The sequence below is a fragment of the Crocodylus siamensis genome, chromosome 10, assembly GCF_052110815.1.
Source record: "Crocodylus siamensis isolate JL-2025a chromosome 10, ASM5211081v1, whole genome shotgun sequence".
Classification (NCBI taxonomy): domain Eukaryota; kingdom Metazoa; phylum Chordata; order Crocodylia; family Crocodylidae; genus Crocodylus; species Crocodylus siamensis.
This window is the reverse complement of record NC_143404.1, coordinates 52768903-52796232: the sequence shown is the minus strand read 5'-3', so window position 1 is coordinate 52796232 and position 27330 is coordinate 52768903. Positions and strand designations below refer to the sequence as shown.

Genomic DNA, 27330 nt, shown 5'->3' with positions numbered 1-27330 from the left:
AGAAGGAGACAATTGACTTAAGGGCTGCAGGTGTTAACGATCCTTTCTTGCAATGGTACTGATGTTCCACTAATTAAGTTAAAGTTTTATCTGGCATTTTTGCTGTTTGACAGCTGCTCCTGTTCCTTCTCCTCCTATTTCAGGGCCCTGGAAACTCTTTAGCTCTTTTTAAAAGTATAGATTCACTCATCAAGATCATAAGTCTTCAGCATCAGTTAGGCTTTCAGCTTCAGTTAAGTGGGAAAGAGAGAATGAGTTAGCTGAAGATTAAGCCGTGTCCCTGCTCTATGCAGCCATAACTCTGGAAAGCCTTTTCTTTCTTCATTCTGCCTTACAAAAACCAGGTGTGTATTATATCCTGGGACACATTGCATGTCAGGCAAAATGGTAATTAATTATTATTTGTGTATGTAAGCCCAAAGAGAAGAGCTCTAAAGTGCAAAGGGGATGGAAAGCTCTTGCTGGTGCACTGTGCCCCTGAATTTTGAAATGTTTAAGCTTTAATAATGAGAGTCGGAAAACAAGTTGTCTATCAAACCTTGGGGGTATTGTTCCATCCTTACCCATGTCTTAATTTCTTCTGACAAAGTTCGTTATATCTGATTTAAATCAGTATCTCTCTCCCTTGTAACACTGGTTCCTCTTTCATCTCTTCTTGATTTTTAACATCCCTTTTCCTGGGTTATCTTTCTTTTCTTCCCAGCTTCCTGTACATGTTCCATAGGGCTTTATTTAGATCAGCCTCCTTTACCCCCTGTAATATTTCTCTCAGTGACCTTATCTGTTCATGCAACATCAGTTCTCCTCCTTATTTCCCTGATTCACAAGCCTACCTCTTCTCAGCTGTCCTGCTTTGCATCTCAGCCTCACAAAGCTTCTTTGGGTCTCTTGCTGAAACTTTCAAAATTTGACAGTGCTTAATTGTAATAATTTGCTTTCCACTCTTTCTGCTCCTCAACCATTTCCATGTCGATCACAGGGGTCCTTTGATCCAGTTTTCTCCAGAACCTTTGTCTAGTTTATGCCCCAATGTTGATTTTTTTTTCTCTTTCTGTAATGTCTGTGGCCTAAACATTCTTTTTCCATACTTCTAAAAACGCTTTATCAAGATGTTCAATTCCTAGCTTAATCCCTACAGCTCATTATTTCTGACATCTACCTCTCTATCCATAGATCTATTTAAACTGCTTCTACAGGGGTCCTTAGTCATTCATCCCAGTTATTATATATAACTTCTTGCTGCTCAGCTTTAATGGTCTTTCACAGTTTAAGCCAATTTAGCTTGCAGACCCACTCTGTCCTCTCCATTGCACCAGCATTACTAGTCCCTGCACTTCAGAGACTTGTTGTGAGACTTAAACAATGTCTATGTTCAAAATCTTTGGAAAGAAAACTTTGCCCTAAGACATCAGAATTAAGTATATGTGTGGTGGAGAGATAGTACTTTTGAGGAAGTTTTGATAAAATCCATAGATTATCTGTGAAGTTTCTTGCAGAGGATTGGGTGTCAATCAGAATTGAAAAGCAAGAAGCAGCAGCAAGCAAGATGCTAATGGATGAAGAATAACCGTGTATATAATCAAGTTGCTACTGAGCTGGTGATGGTAGAGAATGTTGGCCTGAGAATGAGGCTCGAGTTTCCGATTCATAAAACAACCTGAGAATGTCTTAGCACAAACTTTGCACACACTGCTGCAACATGCTAGATCTAACGTAAAAGAACACGAAGGGTTAAAAAAATAATTTGGTCTCTTATCTCTCAGTTTTGGGTCTTTCTACTGAGACTGCCAATAAGGCAACAGCTGCTGATGACAGCAGCTTATGAAATGGTGAGGCTTGCTCAGTACAATCTGCTCATTTCACTTGGCTCACTGAAGGAGTGTCATATAGTCATGACTTTGGATCGCCAACTGGAACAAATCCCTTCCTAGTCTGTCCTGTAGAGTCTACAGCCTATTCAAATACAGCTCTACCCCATCACCTGTTCTTGATATATGGCTTTTAAACAAGAAATTGCTAACATAAGTAGATTCAAAATTACTTACCCAGCACGGCTGTTCCTTGGTATTATCCAGCCCCTGGTTTATGTTTCTTCCAGAGGCACTTAAATGCTCTTGAACACCTTGGTTAATGGAACACTTGGTTAGTGAGTTGACAAAACCCATATAGGCCTTCTGCAGGACAATCAACATGTGCCTACTAGGTAGAGAGTATCATGCAAACTCCAACCTATTGCTTTATACTCATAGACCATATTCAAACCTCTTGACTTGAGGAAAAAAGCCCAATGGCACTTTAAGTACTTTAGTGATCAAGTTCTCTCCAACTACTGAGTAAAGATGGGGAAAAATATCTGAACTTCTAACCTCAAATATTGCAGTTCATGGCAAGCCAGGAAATTACTATACATAATAGTTGTATTAACTATGCCCACAGGATTGAACATGTTTAACTTTTTTTTTCTTTATCTTCCATGGAGGGCCCTCTCTTCTCCTTGCTAGAATACAACAGAATTTCCTTTTCACTTTTTCTAATCTTTCTTCTTTAATCTTTTATAGAAGTCACACGCACAGTCTAGAGACCAGCTGTTTCTCCCCTGTCCCTTGGGGCACTTCACGATTTATTTTTTTTAAAGAAAAATATGGGAACAATTTGACAGGTAACATTTTTTGCCATATTGTGAGGGTCAGAGGTATTGACAACAGAGACTACTGCTGCCAAGGCTAATTTTCAAGAGATGGGCAGTTCAGCAACCCTTAGTCACTTCTCCCATTCTTAGCATTCATCTAAACTTGCTGGTGTTCAAAGGAATTTTGAATATTTAACTACTGAAATACTGCCCTGAGACAAAGGAACCTTTACACAGTAGTATGGTGCAGTGCTAAATATATTAGAGTGGAAGTCAGGAGATCTGGACTCTTTTCTCACCTCTTCCTGGACACCTTGGACAAGTCAATTATGCTAGATATGCCCTTTAGATACTTCAGTGGGACTTAGACATGGTTTTGTTGTCTAAGTGCCAAAAAGTCATTCAAACTGGCGCTGTGACGGTATCCACAAAAATCATTACATGCCTCTCTTGGACTATAAAGTTTCTTAGGTATCTACCAATGCCTTCAGAGGCGGCTGAGAAGCGCACTGGGCAGTGTACCTTATTGCTGCTTAAGCTCCATTGTGAGTAAGGACAAATGTAACATTTGAAATGTTTCAAATTATAGTGGGCTTTAAAATGTTTAAAGTAATAGTGTTTCACGGATTCACAGAAGCTTAAGGCTGGAAGGAACCTCATGAGCTCATCGGGTCCAGCCCCTATGCTCTGGGCAGGAAAGACTGCTGGGGTCAAATAACCTCAGCAAGGTGTGCATCCAGACTCCTTGTCAAGATCTCCAGGGTAGGTACCTGCACCACCCCACTGGGAGTCTATTCCAGAGTCTAGTCACATAAACCATGAAGAGGTTTTCCTTATATCAGGTCTGAAACCTTCTTCTAGGAGCTTATGACCATTATACCTAGTTTTCCCCTGGGGCGTTTTGGTGAATAGTTGTTCATGTAGCCCCTGATGCTTTCCCCTTATTTTAAGTTGCCACCAAATTCCCCCAAAGTTTTCTCTTTTCTAAGCTGAACAGTCCCATATCTGTCAGCCTTTCCTTGTATGGCTTGCTCGTCAGGCCTCTAATCATATAAATGATTCTTCTCTGGACTCTCTCAAGCTTTTCCACATCTCTCTTGAAGTGCGGTGCCCAGAACTGGATGCAGTACTCCAGTTGTGGCCTCACCAATGCTGCGTAGAGCAAGAAGTCCTTAGTTTTGTTTGAGATGCATCAGTTGATATATGCCAATGTATTGTTTGCTCTGCTAACTGCAGCATCACACTGGTGGCTAATATTCATTCATTTCAGCTGTGGACAGCCATACTTCTGTGCCTGTCATCCCCCTGCCATGCTCTGCCAATGCCCTTCACTTCCAAATTTCAAAGTTGCCATGCTGGTATGGAGTAGTGATGATCTACAGCCAAGAGGTGAAAGGAGGTTGGTAAGTCCTTTAGCTGCACCTCCAAACCAAAGGTGGGAAGCAGAACAGACAATTGGTGAGTGCTACTGGCACCATGGCCTCCTATCACCCTGACTTCTGTATTTGCAAAGCATAAGTTCCTGGGAGTCCATGTGTGGGTAATGCTGCATTTTGGGATGCCTGGAGAACCAACCTACTATATCACACACCTTCCAAAATGCACCAGCATGAAATGGTGTCTGCTCCCTTGAGGTATATTTTTTTTCAGGCTTTGGCACATTTTATCAAGCTTGAACATCTGTATACTTCCCTTTTTGAAATGTTTTAGATGTTATTCCTGCCCAAAGCCTGTGATTCACGTTGTTACTGGGAGACACCTAAACTTTGTCTAAATTCCCCAGGATGTTTCCACCAATTGCTATGCAAAACCATATTCAATTCCTACCTATTGTGGCGAAATGCCGGGCTAGCGGCTCCGGCACCGCTTAGGGGAGCCGCGGGCTTTGCGGAGTTGTGCGAGCACGCGGCTTGTGGGGCGGGATTGAGGTAGCTCTTAGCCGCCCTCGAGGTTCGCCGAGTTGGCACAAGTAGACGACTTAGAGTAAGTAGTTAGTGTCTCTTAATCTATAGGGTGTCCGTTGGTTCACGAGGTTCCAGAGCCAGCCCTTGCTCTCCAACAGTGGAGCTAGTCCAAAGCTAGGTGCGGCTGCCGGCTCCTTAAGTCCCAGAACTGGTCAACGGCTCATTGATATGGAATGTTAGTAATAAAAGTTATTACGGAGCAGATATAGAGTAAAATAAAAAGATTTATTCACTCACCTGGCCTCACCCTCTTACAAGTAAGAGGGGAGGCCGGTTGGAATGAAGTTGCAGTATATACAAGTATAGCAAGCGTAGATATGCTGTCTAAGCTACGATGAGAGGCAGTCGAGAAGCGGAGTCTCCGATGTTTCTTTAGTTACAGTATGCCGGATACTAAAGGGGTCTGTTGGTTCACGGGGTTCCAGAGCCAGCAGCTGCCGACTCCGTAGTCCCAGAACTGGTCAACAGCTCATGAATGGGATAGTCTATAGGGTGTCCGTTGGTTCACGAGGTTCCAGAGCCAGCCCTTGCGTTCCAACAGTGGAACAAGTCCAAAGCTAGGTGCGGCTGCCGACTCCTTAAGTCCCAGAACTGGTCAACGGCTCATAATTGGGAAACACAAAGCAATACTGTAACACAGTGAATCGTTGTCAGTTGTCGGATTTCTGAGGCCTTTATCTTCGCTGGGATACGCCCAGGCGGGGAGGCTGAGAACCGGTCTGCGGGGTGATCAGGCCCACAGAGTTTTCCAGTTGTCGTCTCTGCTGCTTCCTGCTTTTTGCCTCTTTTATAAATGTTTGTTGGACTGCCTCCATGACACTAACTATAGTATACAGATAGGATAATTTTCTTTTACATAATTATTGCTAGGCAGATTTTCTACATAAGTTTCATTTCTGCAAAAATGACACTTTTAGATAAGAAATGAAATTTACAGAATGCGCATGTGTAGCTTAATGCCAGTGGAGAGAAGTACAAAGCGTTCATTTTGATTAACAGTCTACTTCAAGGTTACATAAATGTGAGAGTGCCGCGCGGCAGTTACACAAAAAAAAGAGAAAATAATATAAAGTCTTTGCTAAAAACTATAAGATAGTTACACCTATAACATTTAATTCAACACAAATATGGTAGTGGTGATGCAGGCCTTTTCTCTGATAGCTTAGGGTGCCTGTAGATGTGTGGAGACAGTCCTCTAATGCTCTGTAATTACAGTGCATTAGAGAAGACCCGATTAATTGAGTCTGCTGTAGCATGCTAGTTAGTGTGCTCCAGCAGCCTCTGTGTCTTGTGTATTCAGCATCCCTGCTCTTCATAATGGCAGTGGAGGTGCCTTAAATCTTGTTGAAAGAGCCTTAGTGAAAGCACCCCTACTGCCATTTTGAAGCTCTCAGTGCTGAATACAGAAGATGCCACCAGTGCTTTAATTAATGTGGTTCTTGGAGCTTCTTGAATTAAAGTGTCCCACCACTCCCCAGAATGAGTGTTTGTCCTGGATGAACACTCATCCAGAATGTAGGAAAGCTGCTTTTGAGGTATTCTTACCTTGAGGGGATTTAATCCCACATCTCCCATTTACCAGGAGAGTGTCCTAGCAACCAGGGTTTAGAAAAGACTCTGTAAGTGTGCTCTTTGCTCCTCCTGTTGAAGTTGGGCTGCTAGACAGCCAGGAATATATTTTACAGGGCCATATGTGTGAGATTTAGGGCACCAGACTGAAGAAGATTGGCAGAAGATCATTGCAGATTTTACATTGTGTTGTTTCTGGAGATCCATACAAAGCACATATAAGATTAGTGTTAAAGCCTGAATTCTCTCAGTATGTAAAACAGGGCTGTTGACTGAGAACTCACCATTGGAGCCCCATAGTTCTGGAAAGTTAATTTATGTTGAAACAGGTGTTTGGGAAGGGCTTAATAGTATGTATTTGTATTCAGGAATCCATAGTAGGGGTATTATGATCTGCCTTCTTTCATATTTGGACAAAAAAGTAAAAGCAAATGGAACAATTATTAATGTAAATGATTGTTAATCGCAGAGTATACCTACGTGTAGTAAGGAGATACCTAAGGTACTGCTAAACAAGGTAACTCAGATACTGGCGCCAGTTTAGCTCTGATAACACTTCTCTGTGAGCTAATTTACCCTTCTTCACAGTATGTGGTATAAAAATACCCTTAAAGTCTCTTCCAGTACAGACATTAAGGACAGAATTGTATTTTGTCTAGCAGACAATCAAAATTCAGCTGGTGACCAATTTAGAGTTATCTAGCTGTTATGTAGGAGCAATTTGATTACCTGCTCTGAGCATATAAGCAACCCAGTTATAACAGGGAGAGTTCTGTTCACTTTTGGAGGACCGTCCAGTTGCTTGTACTGGGGGCACTTATGCTTCCAGAGTAGATAGTAAAATCTCTTCAACGCAATGGTCGGTAACTCAAGAGCTGGTCACAATTTGCTCTTTGGTCATCCACCTGGGAAATCAAATTTCTGCTCATAAGGTTTACTATGTGCTCGGGAAAATGTACATATGGGTGAATCCTGTAGCTTATAATCCTTTCTGTTCCACTTAAGAAGAGTGGAAGTAAAAGCTTTTAGTCAGGTCAAGCATACACTGTCTGCTTCTAGGAACAAAGTGCTACATCATACATGTGTACAAAGTTGAAGGGCAATACCTGAAATTACTGTTTGTACCATGGTGGAATTTAATTCCCCAACCAAGCCCAAGACCTCATTATGTTGGGCACTGTTCATACCCATAAAAAATGTCTCAAACACCTTATAATCCAAATAGGTCAGGGAAAAGGATTTTTTCAAATTCTGGAACATTTGAAGTGGACACCCACTAAAAGATAGGGACTAGAGACAAGCTAATGGAAGTGATATCATCTTAAATATTTAAAGACAAACTTACTTATTCTAGTGAAAGAGCTTTTATGTCTTACATCAGTGACTGCTTGAGGGATTTAAGTGTGGAGCTTAGTTGGTATAACCGAGAATCATATTCTTGGATTAAGTTTCTAGTTCAATTAGGGGTGAAATAGATTTGATATCTACCACCAGTCTGTGTTCACAGCCTATTACATGAGTCTCAGTGCTAACTTGCAAGTATTTTTCACCATGTTTGATCCTTCATTCTATATCCTGCTGCCTACAGGGAAATTCATTCTCAGTTCCACAACTCTGTAATTTTTTGAGCAATCACAGGCTGTTGTAAGCTCATCTCAGTGTTCACAGCGCTGACAGGTGCTTTAGATAGTGCAGGTATGTTGGATAAAAGCTGCTAAAATTGAAGACACACATATAGAGGTGGTACCTGCTAAGATAATGTTGCTGTAGCTATGGGTCTGGCCTGCATTTCCATTATAAAATCCATTGATTGGGGAAAATTTGACATACAGATTCTCAGCATAGGACATTATTCAATCTAATCAATTTTCCCAGCTTCTTATAAAAGTAAAGTTTACTCATCTATTGTTCATAGGATTACCCAGCAACTCTTTAAAGATTTGCTGTCTTTCCATGTAGTAATTGTTATGGCAGTGAAATGGCATATTTTGGTCAGGAGCTCAGCTACTTGATTTTAAATTTCCTGCAGAATACTTACATGGACACTATCTAGTTGTAAAGACTTGTTTCTATTAAACTTATCAGTTTGTCCCAACAATGCCTTTTTAACACTTCAGTTTCTGACAGGACATATCTTTCTATTTAAAGAGAACAGGTTCAGGGTAGGTATCTTTCCCAAACATGCTGTGGTTTAGGCTGTTACAACAAAATAATTTAGCCTCTGCAATGCCCTATCCTCTTCAATAATTCATTGCTCTGGTAGTTCAGCAGCCCTGATACCACATGGGTTGGTTGTATTATCTTATTATTGTCTCTTTGGGGTGCTGCTTTTCAGATGTTCATAACTTCAGTCTTTCTCCTCTTAGATTCACATGTGGATGAGGTCTGTTTTCAATTATTTCTTGAGTTTGTCCTTAGCTTTTGTTTCTCTGTCCCTGTTCTGATCCTGACATTTTGTTAGGTTGTTATTGACTCCATTCATTCCCAGTTTCGCTAGTTTTCAGGGAGTTTCATTATCTGAGCTGGCCCACTGCAGGATTTTAATAGGATATTTAGCCTGCAAAACAATTACTTTCACTTTTAAACCCTCTATAAATAAGTGGGTCTAGATCACCCTGTGTTTGGGAGTTGTGTGTGTGTCCACTCCGTAGCAGAATTAGCTCCATATTAGATATAGAGGTAAGTGTCCCAATGCCCATTAAAACAGTGTCTGACTAAAGTACTATTTTGTGAGGTGAGAGAGATGGGTTGGCATTCACAGGTCTACTAGGAGCATCCTTTGCAACTTTGGAGAGTTGGTTAAATATCCTATGCCTCAGTTTCCCGATTTCTAAATTAAAATAATGAAAACTGCCTAAGTATAGTATTCAGTATCCTTAGTTGAAAAGGTTTGTGGAAGTGCTTTGTGGCTGGTTTGGGTTTTTTTCCCCCTTTAATTGTACAATATTTATATGTTTAACAACAGTATCTTTTTTTTTTTTAATGCTCTTATAGGGAAACATGTCTTTGTTTTGTATGTTGTCCTTTAATGATTTTAAAAGGAAAGAAGTGGAAAGAACCTAGCTACCATGTACATTGGAATGGGTAAGGCCCAAGATACCTTTCCAAGAACATAGCAGTTTACTTTCATTTCTAAAGTTGATGTAAAGCGCCACAGAATCACACTGGAATAAGCAGTAACACAACACAGAGAAGCTGTAGCCAGTCCGCTTCCTCCATGTTTTGCAGTGTTCTCTCCTGTACTTTGACTAGGAGTTTTCATAATGGTTCAAAATACATCTACTCATTTGAACTAATGAGTAGCTATGGGTCTGGCCTGCATTTCCATTATAAAATCCATTGATTGGGGAAAGTACTGCCACATGGCAGCATGTGACATTTATCACAGTCTGGCCCAACCTCCCTCTCTGCACAGACATCAGTCTGTGAGTGGACCTAACCGTTGGATTCTCACATGCTTCTAAACCTCCTAGGCCTGGGCAGTGGCTGATCACTGTACCTAGGACTAGATTTTTCACAAGTGTCTTCCACACCTGGCCCCTGACAGGATGCAGGACTTTCATGCACTAAACACCTAGTTGCTTAAATAAGAACTTTCAGCGAGTGATTTTTATATTCTATTTTAGCCCATGATGGGCACACAAGGAACATTAGCTCAGCAAAATAGTTTCTCATATAGAGACACTTTATTCTTAGCAAAGTAGGCTAGATGCATAAACAACAAAATTCAGAATGCAATTTCTAAATGTTTTAGTCCAGCCCTTCCTGTCTTCTCTCTCTTTAGCCTGGTCTGCAAGAAAGCGGTCGCTGGTTTCTCCTTTCCTTTCAAAAGTACACAGCAACTACTTCCAGCTTCTGCTAGCATCACTTGGAATCCGTGGATCACAAGTAGAAAATCATTGCTCCTGTAGGAGAGTCATTCAGTACCGAAGGTCCTTGATTGCTCTGTCATTGTTTGGTAGACTGCTCTGTCATTGTTTGGTAGACTGCTCTTTCACTAGCTGTCAGGCCTCTTTTAGAAGGGGGATTTAATACAATATAAAGGTCATATACCAAACTTATGATTGTGATTTACACTATAGACAAAAAGGTTCACAAAACAGGGGGTTCATAGTTTGATATGCACATTGTGCATTTCTGCTTCTTTACCTGTTTCATAAACCATTTTTCTAACCCATTTTTCTAAAGTAACTTGTATCCTATTATTCTCACTAAATCTAAAACCCCAGTCTGGGGCTCAATAGTCCATGCCTATCATATGTTGGGATGTAATGTGATTTGGCAGCTGTCACTTTTTTGCACTGAAAAATAAAAATTGCCAAGCCTGTCTTTTAATTCTGTAATGCAATAAAAAAAAAAAATAATTGTTTTGATGTTCAGATATTTAGTACACATATATCTACCAATGGATGAATATTCTGGAATTTGTTGTTGTTGTTGTTGTTGTTCTTGGAGACATGTCCTTAACATACTCAGCTAGACTTTTATACTTTACCAAGTTTTGGGGACTTGGACAGTTGTAGTGGTGCTTCTTCTGTGAATTTCCACCCCTCTTCTTCTCTCCCTCTTCCCACCCTCCCCCCTCCCCAGCTCCAAACTCTTAAAGGGTTTGTGGCACTTTTGAGCCATATGGAAAAAAATTCAAACAATTTTTAAGAGCTGGCTTTTTAAAAAAATCTAATTATATCTTATTCTGCCATACACAGAACCCTGCCCCACCCTGAAAATATAGGGAGGAAAATAAAAAGCAGCCTTCAAACAAATAATTAAACTGAAACAGAAGTAAACTTATTCTGCCAAAATTTAAGTGAACGGGGCAAGCAGTTCCTTGATGGGCATATATCAAAGGCAAGCAGTTCCAGAATTTATGTTAAAATATTCATTATAAATTGGGGAAAAAAGTATACATAAGCAAATTGCGGGGAAGAGGAGGTAAAGGCAAATATATTTAATGGGTTCCTGTAATTGAGTCCAGTTCCACCTTGCAGTTGACATGAAATTACAAAAAATAACATTTTAGTTACACGTCAAGAAAACATCAGTTCCAGTAAATGTAGTATTGTGTGTCATGTGGTCTGCTGAAAACCTAATCTGTAACTTTCTGAGCAAATTTCTGGAACTGTACAAAATTAGAGTACAACACCTCTTGGCAAGGAAAGCTTAGCAGTCAGAAATATTTTCCATTTAGAGGCTTGCAAGTGAAGAATTGCAGTATCTCCTGAGATATTGGGTATCTCTCAAGCCCCTAATACATGCTTCCTAAGTTTTAGACTGGTGTGGGTGACTAATGGGCTTCCTGAGGACAACTGGAGCATCCCCTTGCTTGCAGGAGTTCAGAGACAGGGGAAACTGCTCCCGACCTTGCCTTGCTGTTCTCTTTCATATTGCCCATATCTTTGCATATCTTAGATTTTGCTACTATGGCATGCATTCCTTTGATTAATCACAGGAGGGAAACTTGTAATTCTTTTAAGTTCCATAGGGGTTTTAGATTAACTCCTATGAAGGTCTGTTTCTAGAACGTGTTCTGTTCCAAGTCACTGACTTTGGAGGGGTTTTTTTCCCCTTTATGTAAAAGATGTCTCTTGTATTTGTCATCTTAATTTTGAAAGAAAAGAGAACTTTGTGTCCTTAGGGTTGAGGGCAAACCAAATTAGAAGGTGGGGAAAAGCTAGGTGAGATTAAAGACATTGTTCATAATGTTGCACAGAGACTTTCAAAACTACAAGGCATACGGTATTCATGAGGCTTCCAATATGCATTTGCTATTTATACACCAACAGTACAGAAAAGTCAGGCAGGCAGCCAGACCCCTGTAGACTTTTTGTAGATTTGCATCAAAGGGCAATACAGAGCTGTCTTTTATTGGCTTGCTCTCTTTTTTTATCACAGAGGTATATTCAGTTCCCTGGTTCCTGCCTCCTGATGATGCTTCTCAGACATCTCCTAGGCAGTGTTCATGTCTCACACAGACTTTGCTTAGTACCACTGCTTGCAAGTTAAGCAAACTTTACTATTCAGCACCATGAGATCTGTTAATTCACTGATGCCCTAGAGTTTCCTCTCTTCATTCCACTTGTAGCCAAAACTCATGTTAGAATAAACTTTACTGTCATTCTGCCTGTGAGGCCCTGAACAACCAGAGATGCCTTTAGAGTCCAAATACATTTTCAAGTATATTTTTAGAGATACTGGGTCTGAAAATGTGTCCTATATTACAATTAGAGGCTGTTTATTATAGTGGCATTTTGGACTCAAGGGTTACGTATAAGACGTTATTCTTTAGTTACAGCTATGCAGTAAATTTGACTCATACCATTCTCTGCTACTCACTGAACAGGAAACAGCTGTGGGAGCAATGCTGACCTTTTAAAAGTGTTGACTGATTCTTATTTTAAGTAAAAATCACCTTGTGGTAATCACTACTAGGGAGATGAGTGAGGGTAAAATACTTGATTTTGTATGAATGGTAATGTGCTAGAATATACACTGGATTTAGTGATGGGTACTTCTAAATGGATATGGCTTATTTTGAATATTTATGGTTGAACATTGTGCCCTCTCAAGTCCATTCCAGCCCCTTTTTAGAAATAAAAAATATTGATCCAAGCTCTGTTCAGTTACGTGGATGCAACTCTGATGTAAAAATATTGTCTGGTTAAGTTTGTAGGAGCTCTGCTTGTCTAACAGAGCAAACTTTGGGCTAGTTTTGCTGCTGATTGTGTTGTGTGTCATAGTCCCAGCAAATTAAGCACTTTTACCAATATTTTCACAGACTTCTTATTACTTGTATTGTTTTCAGAACCTCCAACACCCATTGCACCCCCTGAACTGCTGGCTGTCGGTGCCACCTACTTGTGGATCAAACCAAATGCCAATTCCATTATTGGTGATGGGCCTATAATATTGAAGGAAGTGGAGTACCGTACAACAACTGGGAATTGGGCAGAAACTCACATTGTAGACTCCCCCAATTACAAGCTGTGGCACCTGGACCCAGATGTGGAGTATGAGATCAGAGTGCTTCTTACCCGCCCTGGTGAAGGAGGGACCGGACCCCCTGGGCCTCCACTCACAACAAGAACAAAGTGTGCAGGTAGGGTATCTTCTGCTTTATATATTATACAGAAATTTCAGTTTAAACATGTTATTGGAATCTGAATGAGGTTACATTCATTACTGTGTAAGCTGTACCCTTCTGTACTTTTATTGCAGCATGCAACAATCAGTTACTGGCCCAATGACAGACAAGATTCCACCTCTCTCTTCATGCAGCTATATTTTCTGAAGAGATTTAAATTCAAGATGTGTTTTGAAGTGTGTTATTTAGTATTTTTGTTAATTCTATTTGATCTTTTCAGAGAGCATACATTTAATGGGAAGCAGTTTGGATGCTGCCAGTGGCATACCATACCTGCTATGTTAACTATTTGGCTGCAGTTCGTTGACATTGTAGTAAGTTCCAGCCTGGATATTAAAAGATGACAAGCCAGCAATATATTTTTGTAACCATTTCTCCAGTGGTTACACAGAGTGTCATATAAGCCCATTATCTGTTTTTCTTTTTCCTAAATGCATGCATTGCATAGGGAAGTATCATGTATGGCTACTCAGCTTATTTGCTCAGAATGTATAAAGTAGGGTAAACTGGGTGAATCTTGTTGCTAATTAGCCTTCATTTTTTAAAGTATCCCTTCTCAGCAGGGTAAATATGCCACAGGTGAAGCCCTGTACTAATGTGGCTATACTGCTTTTGGTGCTTATGGTAACTTGGTGTCTCTGCATAATGCTGCATTGTGAAATTCAGAAATATCTATGTTTTTCCTGAGAAATAACTGTTGTTGTGAAGCAGAATGATTTCAGTGCCTTTTTTTTTCTGAGCTTTACAACATTTTTTTCAATGTGAAACTTTCAGATTGTCTGAGAATATCTTGCTTTGCATTTTAAATTTCCTACCAAATGTTAGGTTCTTTTCCTCACAAACCTCCACCCTATTATAACCAAGCAGATAATTTTGCTCTCTATGAAGGTTTATATACAGCTAAACTAATTAATGGGAGCTTTTGATTTACAAGAGCATGCTCATTCCACTTCAAGATTTCCTGATTTGCTAACGGTTGATTCTGTTCTAATGAATCTATAGCATTATGTCATGAATTAGTGATTATAAAGGAGAGAGTCTTTATTCAATGAGGATGATTCTTCTCTTTACCTCCTGCAGAAATGTAGTGCTTCTGAGCATTGCAGGCTTGCTTTTCTTCTTCATGTTAGAAAGGGATGGAGAAAGTAGGAACAGTGCAGGAAGACTAAAGCAAAACCTAACAAGAATCCTCCTAAGTGTGTCTCTTTTTTAATGGGCAGCACATTAGAGTGAAGCATCATCTTGAAGCAAATAAGCTTGCTGGTGTTTGTTGTTTATTCAGCCTATCAGTCAGGGCATGGACAGATAAACAGATAAATACTTCTGTCTTCTCTACTTCACGGTGTGAGGAGACTTAGTATTCAGGAGCACATGCCAGAATGCCATATTCTGCTGTCCCTGTTTCCTGTGTGTGCTTCTATCCTACAGTAAGTGAAGCAAAAGTAATAATTTGCCTCCAAATAGAAGGGGTGGTAATTTTTTGTGGCTTAGATTCTACTTACTTCAGGATAATGGTGGGCAGATGAAATGGTAAATCCCCTGCTTCCTCCATTTGGTTTAATGGTTTCCTCTGTCTTCACTCTCACTAGCATGCAGAGGGTAGGGATATTTTCCATGTTCCTACAGGTAGCTTGAAAGTGAAAATATTGAAATGCATACATCAAACCACTTGGGCCTGACCATGTGCTCCTCTGTTCTTCCTTTTGTGCTTCTTTCACCCTAGAACATCAGTGTTGCTGTGAGATTCTGTAGCCTTCAGTACAAATAAGAATGTAAGATATTAGTCTTAACTGTGTAAAAATGAAGCTAGTGGTTCATGCAGTGTTATAGGGGAAGTGGGGTGCTATATGCATGTGCTTACCCTATACATAGCTATCTTGGGTGCTGTCACAAACCCAGCTGCAGGGTGCGCCAGAGCTACTGGTACAAGTGTAACACCGATGGTGAAATTGATGCATAAAGCGGTTCGTTTCTCTGGAGGCCACAAAAATCACAGACACACACTCATTAGATGGCACAAAAGGTGTATTTGCAAATAGGGTCAGAGCAGAGTCAAGAACTCAGATTACTCTGAACCAACAAAGGAATTTTGCAGGCTGTATTTATCTCCTCCCTCCTGGGCACGTGTGCAGAAACAGGAACTCTTACAGCTCACTTCCGTTTCATGCAAGCATACATGTGGTTACATCACTACATACATCGCATGTATAGTATAATTAACTACTTAATTATACTATAATTAAATAGTAAATTTAATTACGGAGAGGTAAACATGCATCAGCTAATTAAGCATGCTCAGAGACTACTGTAGGTCACCAAGAGTTCAACCCCCTCCCCCTCAAGGACACAGTCAGTTGAATTCCAGCTTCTGTAATCTGTATGAGAAAGGCTAGGGAGAAGCTGGGGGAGAGTCTGCGATTTAGTATAAGAAAAGCTGTGGCAAGGCTGGGAAAGGAACAAAGTCCTTGGCAGTGTTTCTTCCTTATTGGGTGCAAGATGCAAGCTGTGCATTTCTAGCAATACTCCATTTCTAACAATATTCCATTTCTAACAAAACTGTCAGTCTCAAGTTAGATCTGGGCTTAAATCTGAATTTCCTTATGAAGATTATTACATGCTGAAGGCTTAGTCCTTGTGTTCAATCTTATTATTTATATATCTTATTATATTATTATTTATATATCTTATTTAGTTTGTCTAGAAAGGTGCATATGTACCCTGCCTTTTAATGTTAATTGTCATACAGAACTTGTTGAGATTGGTTATGGCATTTATGTTTTGTTTGAAGCGGTGAGGGCCAATCTTTTTGGCAGATGTGCCACAAATTAGCGCTGTACCCACCCAAGTGCTCTCTGATCCCAGGGGACTGCCTGATCTTCAGCTCTGCTTTCTGTGTCTTTCCCTGTGTTCCTTGTCTGTTTTGCTGCTTTGCTTTTTGTTTCTTTCCCAATTTGCCACTGTGCTGCTTGTTCTCCCCCCAGTCTGCCATGTGACACATGGAGAAGCTGCCCATGCCACCAATGATTTAGAGCACTAGGTGAGAAGCTCTAATGAGCTGCATGTAAATCACTGCCTCCTAGGAGAAAGGGAAGAAGCTCAGCCAATATCTGAAGACTTTACATTATATCTTTATAATACCAACCTAAATCACGAGTAGGACAAATTAAATTATCTCAGTTTTTATATAATATGGTAGATCCTCTTTAAAATACTGTTCTACTAGCCTTATTGCATAAGACTTGTACAAGAAAAATGTTTTAAAAATGTGCTCGGTGAACAAGACAGAGGCACAGTTAACATTAGTTCTTTTAAAATAGCTAATTATGAATTCCATGGAGTATCTTTTTGTTTGGTCTTGAGTGGTGTTATATTATTATTATTATTATTAATATTATTATTATTATTGTTTGAGTCTCTGATTTCAAGGAGCCTTTTTAGTAAAGGGCAAATGGCTGACATTAACACCTGCTTGTGACTTCATTCATGTAAATGGCCCTATGGAGGGGTGTGTGTGCATGCAGTGTTATGGGGGAAGTGAGGTGCTATATGCATATGCTTGCCCTATGCAGCCATCTTGGGTGCTGTCACAAACCCAGCTGCAGGGTGCCCCAGAGCACCAAATCTCTCCCCGCTGTCTATCATCTTTCCCAAGGAACAGACCAAGGTTTGCCCTGAGATAACTTCTTATCCCTCCAAGCCTCAGATACACCAACCTTATACCAAAGCTTTCAGCAGCAGCAGGGGAATCTCTGCCAGCTCTAGGTATATTCCCTTTGGGTTGTGAAAGAAATTTTAGGTCTTCCTTGTTGTAGAGTGGGTTACCCTGGGATATCATTTGTCCAGAGCTTGCTCTTCATCACAGGCAATCAGTAAAGAAAGAAAACAACAAAAGGATTTAGTATTTAGGTGAAAATAATTATACAAGAAAAAAATTACTGTAAGTTTGAAGACAGAACAAAAAGATAAGTAAAGTTTCTTCCCCTCTCATCTGACTACTGCCAGTCTTTTAGAGTCACCTGCCAGTATTTTCTGAGATCAGCTTTCCTACTGATCCTGGCAGCCATGACTGCTGGGGACCTGGACTCGTCACAAACCAGAGAAAATCTGAAGACCCTGGCCAAGTCACAGATAGTCCTTAAAAATACCTCCAAAACACACCCATCACCCTTCTCCCACCCCCACTCAGCATACCCTCAATTCCTCATGATTGTCAGAATCCTCTAGACATTTCTTTCCTGCCAGGGACAGCTGGCTTTCCTCTGGATGATGGGCCATTTCACTTAGATGTCTTTGTAGTTGTTTTTCTCATTGCAAGGAAACAATAATGTGGGTTTCCATCCCATCAGAGTCCCCCTCTGTCTGCAGTTGGAAGTGGCAGTTGTCCTTATCAAGAACACTATAAGGCAAGAGACACTTTTTTCCTTAAGTAGGCAGCCCTCATTTCCTTTGGCTAAACCATGTTCAAAATCCTAGCATATATGCATAAAATAATCCATACAGAGAAAAAGGCAACATAAAAAATATAGTATAATATGAGTCTTCAATGAGACCACACATGCCATATCAGTGCAACAAATGCAAGAAAATCTGCCTAACACCCTACAAACCCCACAGCATTTGATGGGGTTTGTGACAGCATACTACTGCAGATAACAAAACTAACAACAAAAAAGGCTGCTACATAGACTGCAAAGTGGAAGAAACATTTACTGCATTTACTGTTGTATCTGTTATAAAGTCATTGGTAGTATTTATAAATAAATAGTTCTGCAATTTTCACCCAAGTTTAAAGATAATGGTTACCCTTTCAATAAATAATACCCTAATGACACTTTTCACCTTGCTTTCCTGTCTTCTGATAGGGAGACTGAAACATATTATACTGAGTATCTATAGGTGAAAGCAAAAGGAGCTGCAGGTACTTATGGTCTCTGGATTAGTCATGCTCAAAGCCTGAATTAAAATTTTGGGTCCCCGCCTGTGTTTATTTTTCACACCATGTCAAGTTACAGAAAATAACTTTCTTAACAAACAAAGCCATGAGCAGCAATAGCTCAGCATGGTTTAGAAAGTTATTACTCTGTGACTCAGCTCTTATAAAGAGATCATCTACAATTTTTCAAATTCTTGATCACAGTGGGTGCATCTGCATATGTCCCTACAACATCATTTGTACTGCGCCAACATTTAGGAGTACTAAATGATGTATTGGAAGTACTAAATGACGGTAACAGCAAGTACTGCACCGTGTGTTCCACGCACAGTTCTCTTTAGTTGCTATGTTGCCGTAGCAACATGCTATAATGAGGGAGCATGTTGCTATAGTGACATCACAGTTGCGATGTCACAGTTTGTGACCCTCGATGTTATGTCACTGTAGCATTCATGTAGCGTCATGTGTAGATGCGCTAAGTGAGTGAAAGTTCTTTTTATTGACTTCAGAAAGCTTGTGATTTTAATAAAAACCCTGTCAAAAATGAATAAGCCATCTTCTTGGCTATTTAAAGTAGGACATTTCATAATTAATTTGGATAATATCTTATCTAAACTTTTGCAGTTACTATGTAGCTATATCTCTATTATCCAGCTGATGATAATATTGGTTTTCCATAGGGCAGTATGTAGGAGTATAGTTGCATTTGATCTTCAGATAATATATTTAAGCAGCAAGGATATCTCTAGGGTGATATCTTTTATTGGACCAACTATGTAGCTGGGATAAAGTTAGATGAGCTTTCAGACCTGACAAAGATTGTCTTGGATTTGAAAGCTTGTCTGATTTTATCCCAAACACATAATTGGGATAAAATACATCACCCTAAGAAATCCCTGCCTCTCACATAATTTCTGGACCATCATGGCTACAACATCACTCTTATACTATTTCAAGTACATTCAAAATTAAGGTCCTGCATGCCTTTTGTGCAGGCTAGAAAAAGCCAAATGCCGAGAATCCGCAGTAAACAATTTATTTGTGAAAAAATGACAAAATCGCTTGGTTTTCTTGTATTTTGTATTGTTTGCCTATTAGACTGTAGATGCAGCTAGAAGTAGCAATTCCCACCTGATCTGGCCCCTGAAAGCACTCTATATCCATGACCAAACAGAAGTGCACAGCTTCAGAGCACTTTAAAAGGGCCCAATCCCAAGAAAATCTGAACCCCCATTGCATGAAGTTCACATGAAGACACTCCAACATGGAGCAGCTTCAGTAACTTGTGTCTGCACGCAGGCTGTAGGTCAGCCCAGCGCCAGTGCTGTATTCAGAATGCGAGGGGGGAAGGGGAGCAGAGGGAGGTTGGTCTGGGGTTTATTCAGCTGGCACTGGAGAGTGGGGCAGGTGGGCTGGAGCCCCACCTATGAAGCACCATGAGTTACAACAGGGAGCTGCTCTTCTGTCTGCGCCTTGAGGTGAACTGGGGAGGGAGAAGGCTGGGTGACTGTGAGACATGACAGCAGTATGCTGTCAGGCAGAGTGAAGAATTGCCTAAAGGGACTGGAAGCAAGAGAGAGGAACTGCCTCAGGGTAAGTCCAGTAAAGAGCTAGGCAACTCTGAGCTGCAGTTAGAAGAGAAGATGGGTGCACTTAATGTACATGAGGAAAAACCACAAAACAAACACTTTGGAAGGGATTATGGATGAGTACGTCTGAAGAAGTCTCAGTTCGGTGTCCTTACCCCAGTGGCCACTGGTGTTTGGGTGTAGGCTTTTCAGCCCACTACCCAACTACCTACAGGTAGGTAGTTGAAACCAGAGCTAGCTGAAGCAGCTCTTTTTTTTCCCTACTGGATTCATCCAAAAGAATGTTTGTTTCAATTATTTCATTTATAAACCTAAAATTCTGGATTTTACTTTTTTCATTTAGCTCGCCTTAATTTCCTCCATTTCTATCTTTACTCTCCTCTGTTTGCACTTCTCCATTTTGTCACTGAAAAGGAAGAAAGGGAAGAGGGATTTCTTTCAGGTTGTATCAGAGAGAGGGATTTTTTCTTTTTGTAAAAGCCTTTTTTGGAAAGTATCAGTGAGTTCTAATGATGGCTCTGTCCAGAAGGCAGTGACAGTTTGGTTTTGCAGGCAAGAGATATCTCACAGGCATTTCCATTGTTACAAAAGTGCTGATAAAGCTAAATTTCTTTATTTTTAAATGTGAAATTCAGATATGCTAAAATAAGAGCAGCTAAAATTAGAGGTAATTTATTATAGCATAATAAAATAAATATATAATAAATGAATGTCATACCATCTTTTACATCGAGCAAAAGGATTTTATCTAGCTTCTGAAGAAAGAAGTGTCCTAACAGTCCAGATCTCTTTTTTCTTCTTTGTCTAAGGAAATGGGAGTTAACCTTGACTGATATTGTTAAACTACTTTAGGATTAAAAAAAAAAACCCCAACAAACCCAAAACCAGTCATGTTAAGGCCACTATTGTAAATTCAAACAGTCTACACTGTCCAGTGTTTCATTTATTTATCTATATCACATTTTTATATACATCTTAGGTGTAAATTAAAGGCACAATATTGCCATGAAACCTTGCATACTTCAGTGGTTACAAATAGCCTTAGATACTACACACATCTCTGAGTTGCTCTGTGGGGGTTTTGGTTTTGTTTTGTTTTTTTTGCTGGGATTGTAACCCAGTTTTTATATTTTATGGCAGCATTTTTATTTTGCTTTTATCTGTAATTGTCATGCTAAAAGAAAAATGGGTGTAGTTAAACCATGTTAAACTGGTTGTATAGAATGCTGTCAAATAAACGAAGCGAACATGTTGGAGAAAAAACAAACAACCCCCCCACCTTTTCCCCCCCTGCAATATAAATTAGTCTTTTAGGTATGACTTTTAACAGTAAGTTAAAATGTCATAGCCTATCTCAGTGTTAAGATGATGGAATCTCTCTGAAATGTAAAGGTAAGTATATATCTAGTATATTAGTAGGAATGCTAAAAGGAGATGAATTTTAGGATCCTTGCACTGATATTTTATTTTTTCACTGATTCACATTAAAAAACCACTTACACACACTCACATTTGCTGCAGGTAACTCTTAGTGGAGGCATTTTATAGCTGGCATATTAAGGGATTTGAGATGGAATACTCTGCAGCAGGCATATAAATATATTAAACTAAACCCCCTTTTGAAACAATATTACAATCTATATTAATGTGACTACTTACTGTGGTTACATTCTTCCGTCTGACTATTTTAAAGAGTAGATATTTTGACAGAAAGTAATTTGTTTTCAATACTCATTCTGTTTTATACTTATAGGTCATTGAAATTCCTTACTCATATTTTTTTTTCTTTTCTGTTCTATGGATTAAATATGGGTAGTTTGATTTCTTTAAGTAATGCAAGATTAGAAGCCATTCAGGATCTTTTTGCTTACTCTAATACTTGTCCTGTTGGTGAAACCCTTGAATTAAGGGACTGTGTAGTGAAGTGGACTATAACTATTCTTAATGGGTCTTCTTTTGTTATCATGAGTTCTCCATAGATTCCAGGCAGAGCAGGTGACTTGTTAAGAATGGCACGATGCTGTATCTGATTTCCAATATTTGGATTTTTCAGTGCATACGGGAATGGTAACCATTCTAGTGACTATGTCCATTAACTTCAGTATTTTGTTGATGAATGAGACCCCCTTTTGTTCCAGCTCAGTAGTCTGTGGTGAGGGATCTTGAGAAAGAAACTTTTGGAGTCACAGAAATACCATGCTTCTCATTTGGTCTCTAGTTGTTCTCTAGGAATTGACTCCTAGGATGACCAAAAGGAAAGGCATAACACATCTTTGGGAGGAGTTCCTTTTAAATGTAAAAACTAAACCAAACTGGTGACAAATGTGTTTTGAATCCCGCATCTCTTCTTCACCTTGGTCCAAGTTGGAAGCACTCTTTGCTCTAAATACTTAGCAGATGACATGCTCCTTTAAAAGTGGAGTATCGTCTTTGATGATCAAATGTGAAGTGTGCCCTAGAGCATTTTTGAGTGGAATCTTGGAGTTGGAGCATTTGATCTGATAACACAGCTCCCTTTCCCACACAGTTTTGTCCTCTGTCAGCCCATAAAATTCATGTGTTCAAACTGATGGGTAGAAACTGATATTTAGAGATTTCCTTCTAGAAATTTGCTTGTAGGTAGAATAGATATTGTACTAGAACTATGGTCCAGGGGAATGGCAAGGCTTAATTGGTTTCTAAAAGTCTGTTTGTGGCAAAGTTTCACATTCTCAGCCTTCAAGGCCCACTGTGTCTAAAGCTACCAGACAAGCAGGCACATACACCCTGGGAACTTGAAAACATGCAACACAGTGTTCCCTGAAAACCCATAACAAGAGATAATCCAGCATCAGGTCACAGTGCCCAGTTTCAGAGCCCCTGGAATTTTTGTTCCTGGTGGACGGACCAAATTAGGAGGCCAGGGAAGCCCAAATTAAGACACCAGTAAATGACCAAATGAAGAGGTATGTATATGATGAGTTTGCAGAAACAAAGAATTGTGCTGACAGAACAGAACGTGAAAAGTATGATGACCATAGGGAAACCAACCAATGAGACCAAGACATTAAGTGTAATCAGGAGAGAGAATGCAAAAGGAGGCATTTTCAGAGAAGGGGGGGCGGGCAAGCAAGAAGGGGATGGGGGGTGGTCTTGAGGCCACCGTGGGAGGAGGGCACACCACTGCTCCGTTTCACCCACCCTATTGGTGGGGGTGGGCATCCACTCTGAACCTCCAACTTGCCGACATTTAACTTTCAAGCAAGAACCATGGGGGACAGTACTCCAGTACTGTCCCTCTGTGAGAGCCCTGGAATTGGTAGAGAAGTAGAACTGGTGGCTGGGGGGGGCGGGGTCGGGTCATTTTGTTTGCTTTGTTTGCATAATTCTTGTCTGCTGTCACCGTGTATCAATAAAATTTGCCTATTTTTGAATGGAACAAGTTGTGAGTCTAAGGGTTTGGGACTACCTAGAACAAGGTATCAGGACTGGGTCATAAATCCAATGCCAACACAAATTACCTTGGAAATACTAGACATAGCTTCAATTTATGGTCAGTGATGCTTTGCAGTCTAAAAAGTTTAATTCTTATTTTTAAAATTCTACTGCCCAAGAGCTTCCAAGTTTCTTTGCAAGACAACAAGGACAATTAGCTGAAAAACTTAGCTGCATCTCAGGGAAGGAAAGTCCTGTTTATTTGGAAGAGTATCTGACAGTGAGTTGCATAGTGTTATGTTTGCTGTAACAGTCTGCTTGATACCAAGTGCAAAGATAAAGCAGAGAAAATAAATGGTGTATTTCTTATATGTACCTCTAAAGTAAGGATAATGGAAAAGGAATGAAGACAGAATAAGTTAATTTTCTAGTGATATAATCTTGAACAAGGAACAGTAATGAGCAGGTATCCGGGTTTTATGTTTCCCGCAGAAAACTGGAGAAAAATGCAGATTTTTTCTTTTAACAGAGAAACATGCAGATTCTGCACTTTGCAAAAAGATTTTTGCAAGCTGGCAGAGCTCCAGCCTGCAACGAGCTAGGGGGAGCAGGAGGAAGGCAGTCAGGCAGGGGGTGCCACATAGCCACTAGGCAGCCTAGACAGCAACTCCCACAGGTAAGTCTGGGGAGGGAGGATTGAGGCCTCCTTAGGAAGGGAGATGGGCAGGGCTGGGGATGCTGCAGAATGCAGGAGGAGTGGGACAGTGCAGCAGACACCTTGTCTGCGGTGGGGGGTAGGACTGGCTCTCCATCACTGCACACAGTCCTGGGGAGGGGTAGGAGAGGCATGTGCCCCCCAGATCTGTGTGTGGGGCAGGAGCAGGCTGCCCACTGCAGGCTCAGGTTCCCCACCCTACTGCCCTCCCCCAGGGCATTTGCAGTCCAGTAGTTGGGATCCAGCATTGCAGGGCAAAGTGGGGCTGGGTGGGAAATCTCCTTGCCTCTGTGAGCCTCATGTCACCCTGGTGAGGCATCCCCTGTGCACCCAGAAGCAGCAGGGACAGCAGTGCAGGTTTGTGCCCCTTGCTGGGGCAGGAAGGAGCGTGTTGCCATGGTGACATGAGGCTCATTGCAGCAAAGAGATTTTCCACCCAGCCCCATTCTGCCCTGCCATGCTGGTCCCACCTACTGGACTTCAGATGCTGCAGGGGAGGGCAGCAGGGTGTGGAGGCCAAGCCTGCACATGACCCTGCCTGATGCACAGATCTGGAGGGCACAGGTCCTCCTGCCCTCCTGCAAGTGCCTGTAGTGGTGGGAAGCCAGGCCCCCCACCCAAACCCTCAGTGGGCAGCTTGCACCCCAACCCCACAGGCTTTGCTCTGGCCATGCTGCCCACAGAGGAGGGGAAGCCGGGTTCCATGCTCTGCTATGCTGCAGCAGCTGGTGCCTCCCACGGGTGGCAGCTAGGGCTCGGATGTTGCTGCAGGGGGCAGGGGTCTTCAGCCTTAGGTCCCTGGCCCCATAGCCCTGGCAGCTGGGAGCCCCTTCTGGCAGGGCTGGGGAGGCCAGGGGGTTGTGGGTGGGGATCTAGAGGCACCAGCAGAGCTGGGGGAGGCTGTAGGGGGAAGTAAGGGGCACCAGGAGGTCCGGGGGGCTAAGGGGGAGAAGTGAGGGGCACCAGCAGGGCCAGGGAGTTTTTTGGGGGGGAGTATGGGGCCCCAGCAGGGGAGCTGTGGCTTGGAAGTGAATGGCCTGGACCTGCATTCTGTGAGCTAACGGGACAGGGGGAGCCCTGATTTTCCATGAGAAACCCAAAATGAAATACCAAAAATTATGGGTATTTAGAATGTATTTTATTATTATGATTGAAGCACAGGTAGGCTTCCAAATTGTTTTAAAATTGTAAATACATCACTGAAACATTGTGTTCAATTGATACCTACATATATACATATATATATATATACACACACACACACACACCAGCATTTCATTTTAATCACCAATTTTGGGGTTATCAGAGAATTTGTGATTTTTTTTTTTTAATCAGAGAAAACCAGGATCCCTGGTGATGAGCTATATGGGATAGCAAGAATTTGGGAGCAGAAAGGGAATACAAGATAGCAATACAAGCTGAATGTGTTTTGGTAGGATCTACGTTGTTCTGTTTGATACCAGGATGTCTGATCATTTGGATATGGCAAAACACATGCCACATTGCCACTAACCAGTTGAATAATGACTGAAGCACATATGGTAAGGAACTTCCTTTATCCTGACTCCTGCAGGAGATCAGCTTGTGCCATGAAGACTAAGTTTTGATTACCCTTATGTTGTCTGCATAAATACAGTTATTAATGTTAGAGGGAGGTGGTCATAATAGTGTTTTGGTCTGGATGTTTTCCAGGAGGATTTTGCTAATGATGGATTAATGTTCCAGGGATTTCTTTTATCTGTATAAGCAGGTGTCAGTGTTTTGTTTTGTTTTTCCTCTCATGTGTTTTGATTTTTATTTATTAACATGAGATCTATTTGTTCATTTGTACATTAGGCTGGTTCTAATTTTATGTATGTAATGTATTGTTTATTTCTTTAATAATATGACTTTCTGTATCTTGGTTTGAATTTAGCAGTCTCTTCAAAGCAGTAAGCTGGCCAATAATTAGAAAGCTATCTTGTATGATAGCACTGGGCTGGCACAGTGGAAATATGAAAAGTATCATTAATGATGGCCCCTTGTGAACTTCTCCAAGATAAATGAGCCTGCCTAACCACTGCCTTCATGCTGGCTGGACAGAAAATGATTCTGTCCTCTTTGAAATTTTGTTCCTTTACTTGTCTACTACTTCTTGCACTTCTTGAGTGCTGCTTCCAATTTGCTTGCTAAAAAATTGAGCTGTAGGCATGCACACTCATGCCTAATCAAAGGTGTTACCAATGAGTTTAAAGGTTTGAGAATGGAAAGCATGTCCTTCCTATGTCCATGATACTCCTCAGTAGTAATTCATATTAGAAAAACGGAACTAAAATCAATATTTTGTCCAGATCTAGTCATGAAAATTAGTATCCTTCCATTGACTTTAATTGTATTAAGATGATTTATACCAGCTGACAGTCTGGTCTGTGAAGTTTAATTTTGGAAGTTGAAATGGGCCTGCACTCACACCTGAGATCCAAACACCCACCGACATTCTAACCAGAGCTGCATGCACAAAGGCTGCATCCAGATGAGCACAGAGGTGCAGTATGTGGTGCTGGAGAGCCATGTGTGGTGCCCATCCTGCTACCTTGCAGTGTTTGCGTGGGCGGGCAAAGTGTGTGTGTTTGACCCTGGGAGAGCCTCGAGTTAAAAACCCATGCTGACAAAAAGCGGGGCAGAGCACATGGCAGCAGGGCACCCCACCTAAAACTAGAGCCTGGCTGTCCAGAGCCATGTTCCAATTGCCAACCAGGCTTCCTGTAGTGACTGCAGCCCCAGGAGGTCCTCATGCCAGCATACTGGCTGGCCCAGTCTCCTCTATCCCACCCATGGTAACCTGCCATGTGCCAGAGTGCATGTGGCATGGGCATTCCCCTGGGACAAGTCCCTGGGGAAACAAATGTCCATGCTTGTCTGGACATGCTGAGAATTTGTTTCCCTTCTCTCATGATATTTACCTTAATGTAAGATCATTTCTTTCATAAATGGATGGTTATTCCATATTTTCATTGATGTAAATGACAGGAGAATTAGGCTCAGGTTGATGGGGTTGGCATGTGCTTGACTTTACTCTGACCTAATGGAGAGAGAGAAAAATATTTTTTTCTTTGCATGCAGAGAGCCTAATAAAAGATCAGTATGTTAAGACACACCAACAAATTAGGCATCTTGTTTTCTCTTTTTAGTATGCTACATAATATCCATCATGACTGTTAGCTGGAGTTATTTGCGCACACTCAAATAAATATGTCTCTGTGCTTTGCAGCACACAGCCAAAAACTTGAAGTGGCAGCACAAAACAAGTAATTAATTGCATCCGATTGAAGGTACAATTTCTCACATGACATGTGCAGCTCTATTTTGGGGTTCTTAATTTGGCTGTATTTAATGT

General features: G+C 41.0%; 1 protein-coding gene across 2 annotated transcripts in view; it reads left to right on the top strand.

Moving 5' to 3' along the window:
• Positions 1-27330, top strand: part of PTPRT (protein tyrosine phosphatase receptor type T) — an 846898-nt gene that overhangs the window by 446137 nt on the left and 373431 nt on the right. For both annotated transcript variants that reach the window (XM_090064242.1, XM_090064241.1), the window contains exon 7: positions 12965-13258. In XM_090064242.1, coding sequence (XP_089920368.1) covers positions 12965-13258 — 294 coding nt within the window. The remainder of the gene's footprint in view (positions 1-12964; positions 13259-27330) is intronic.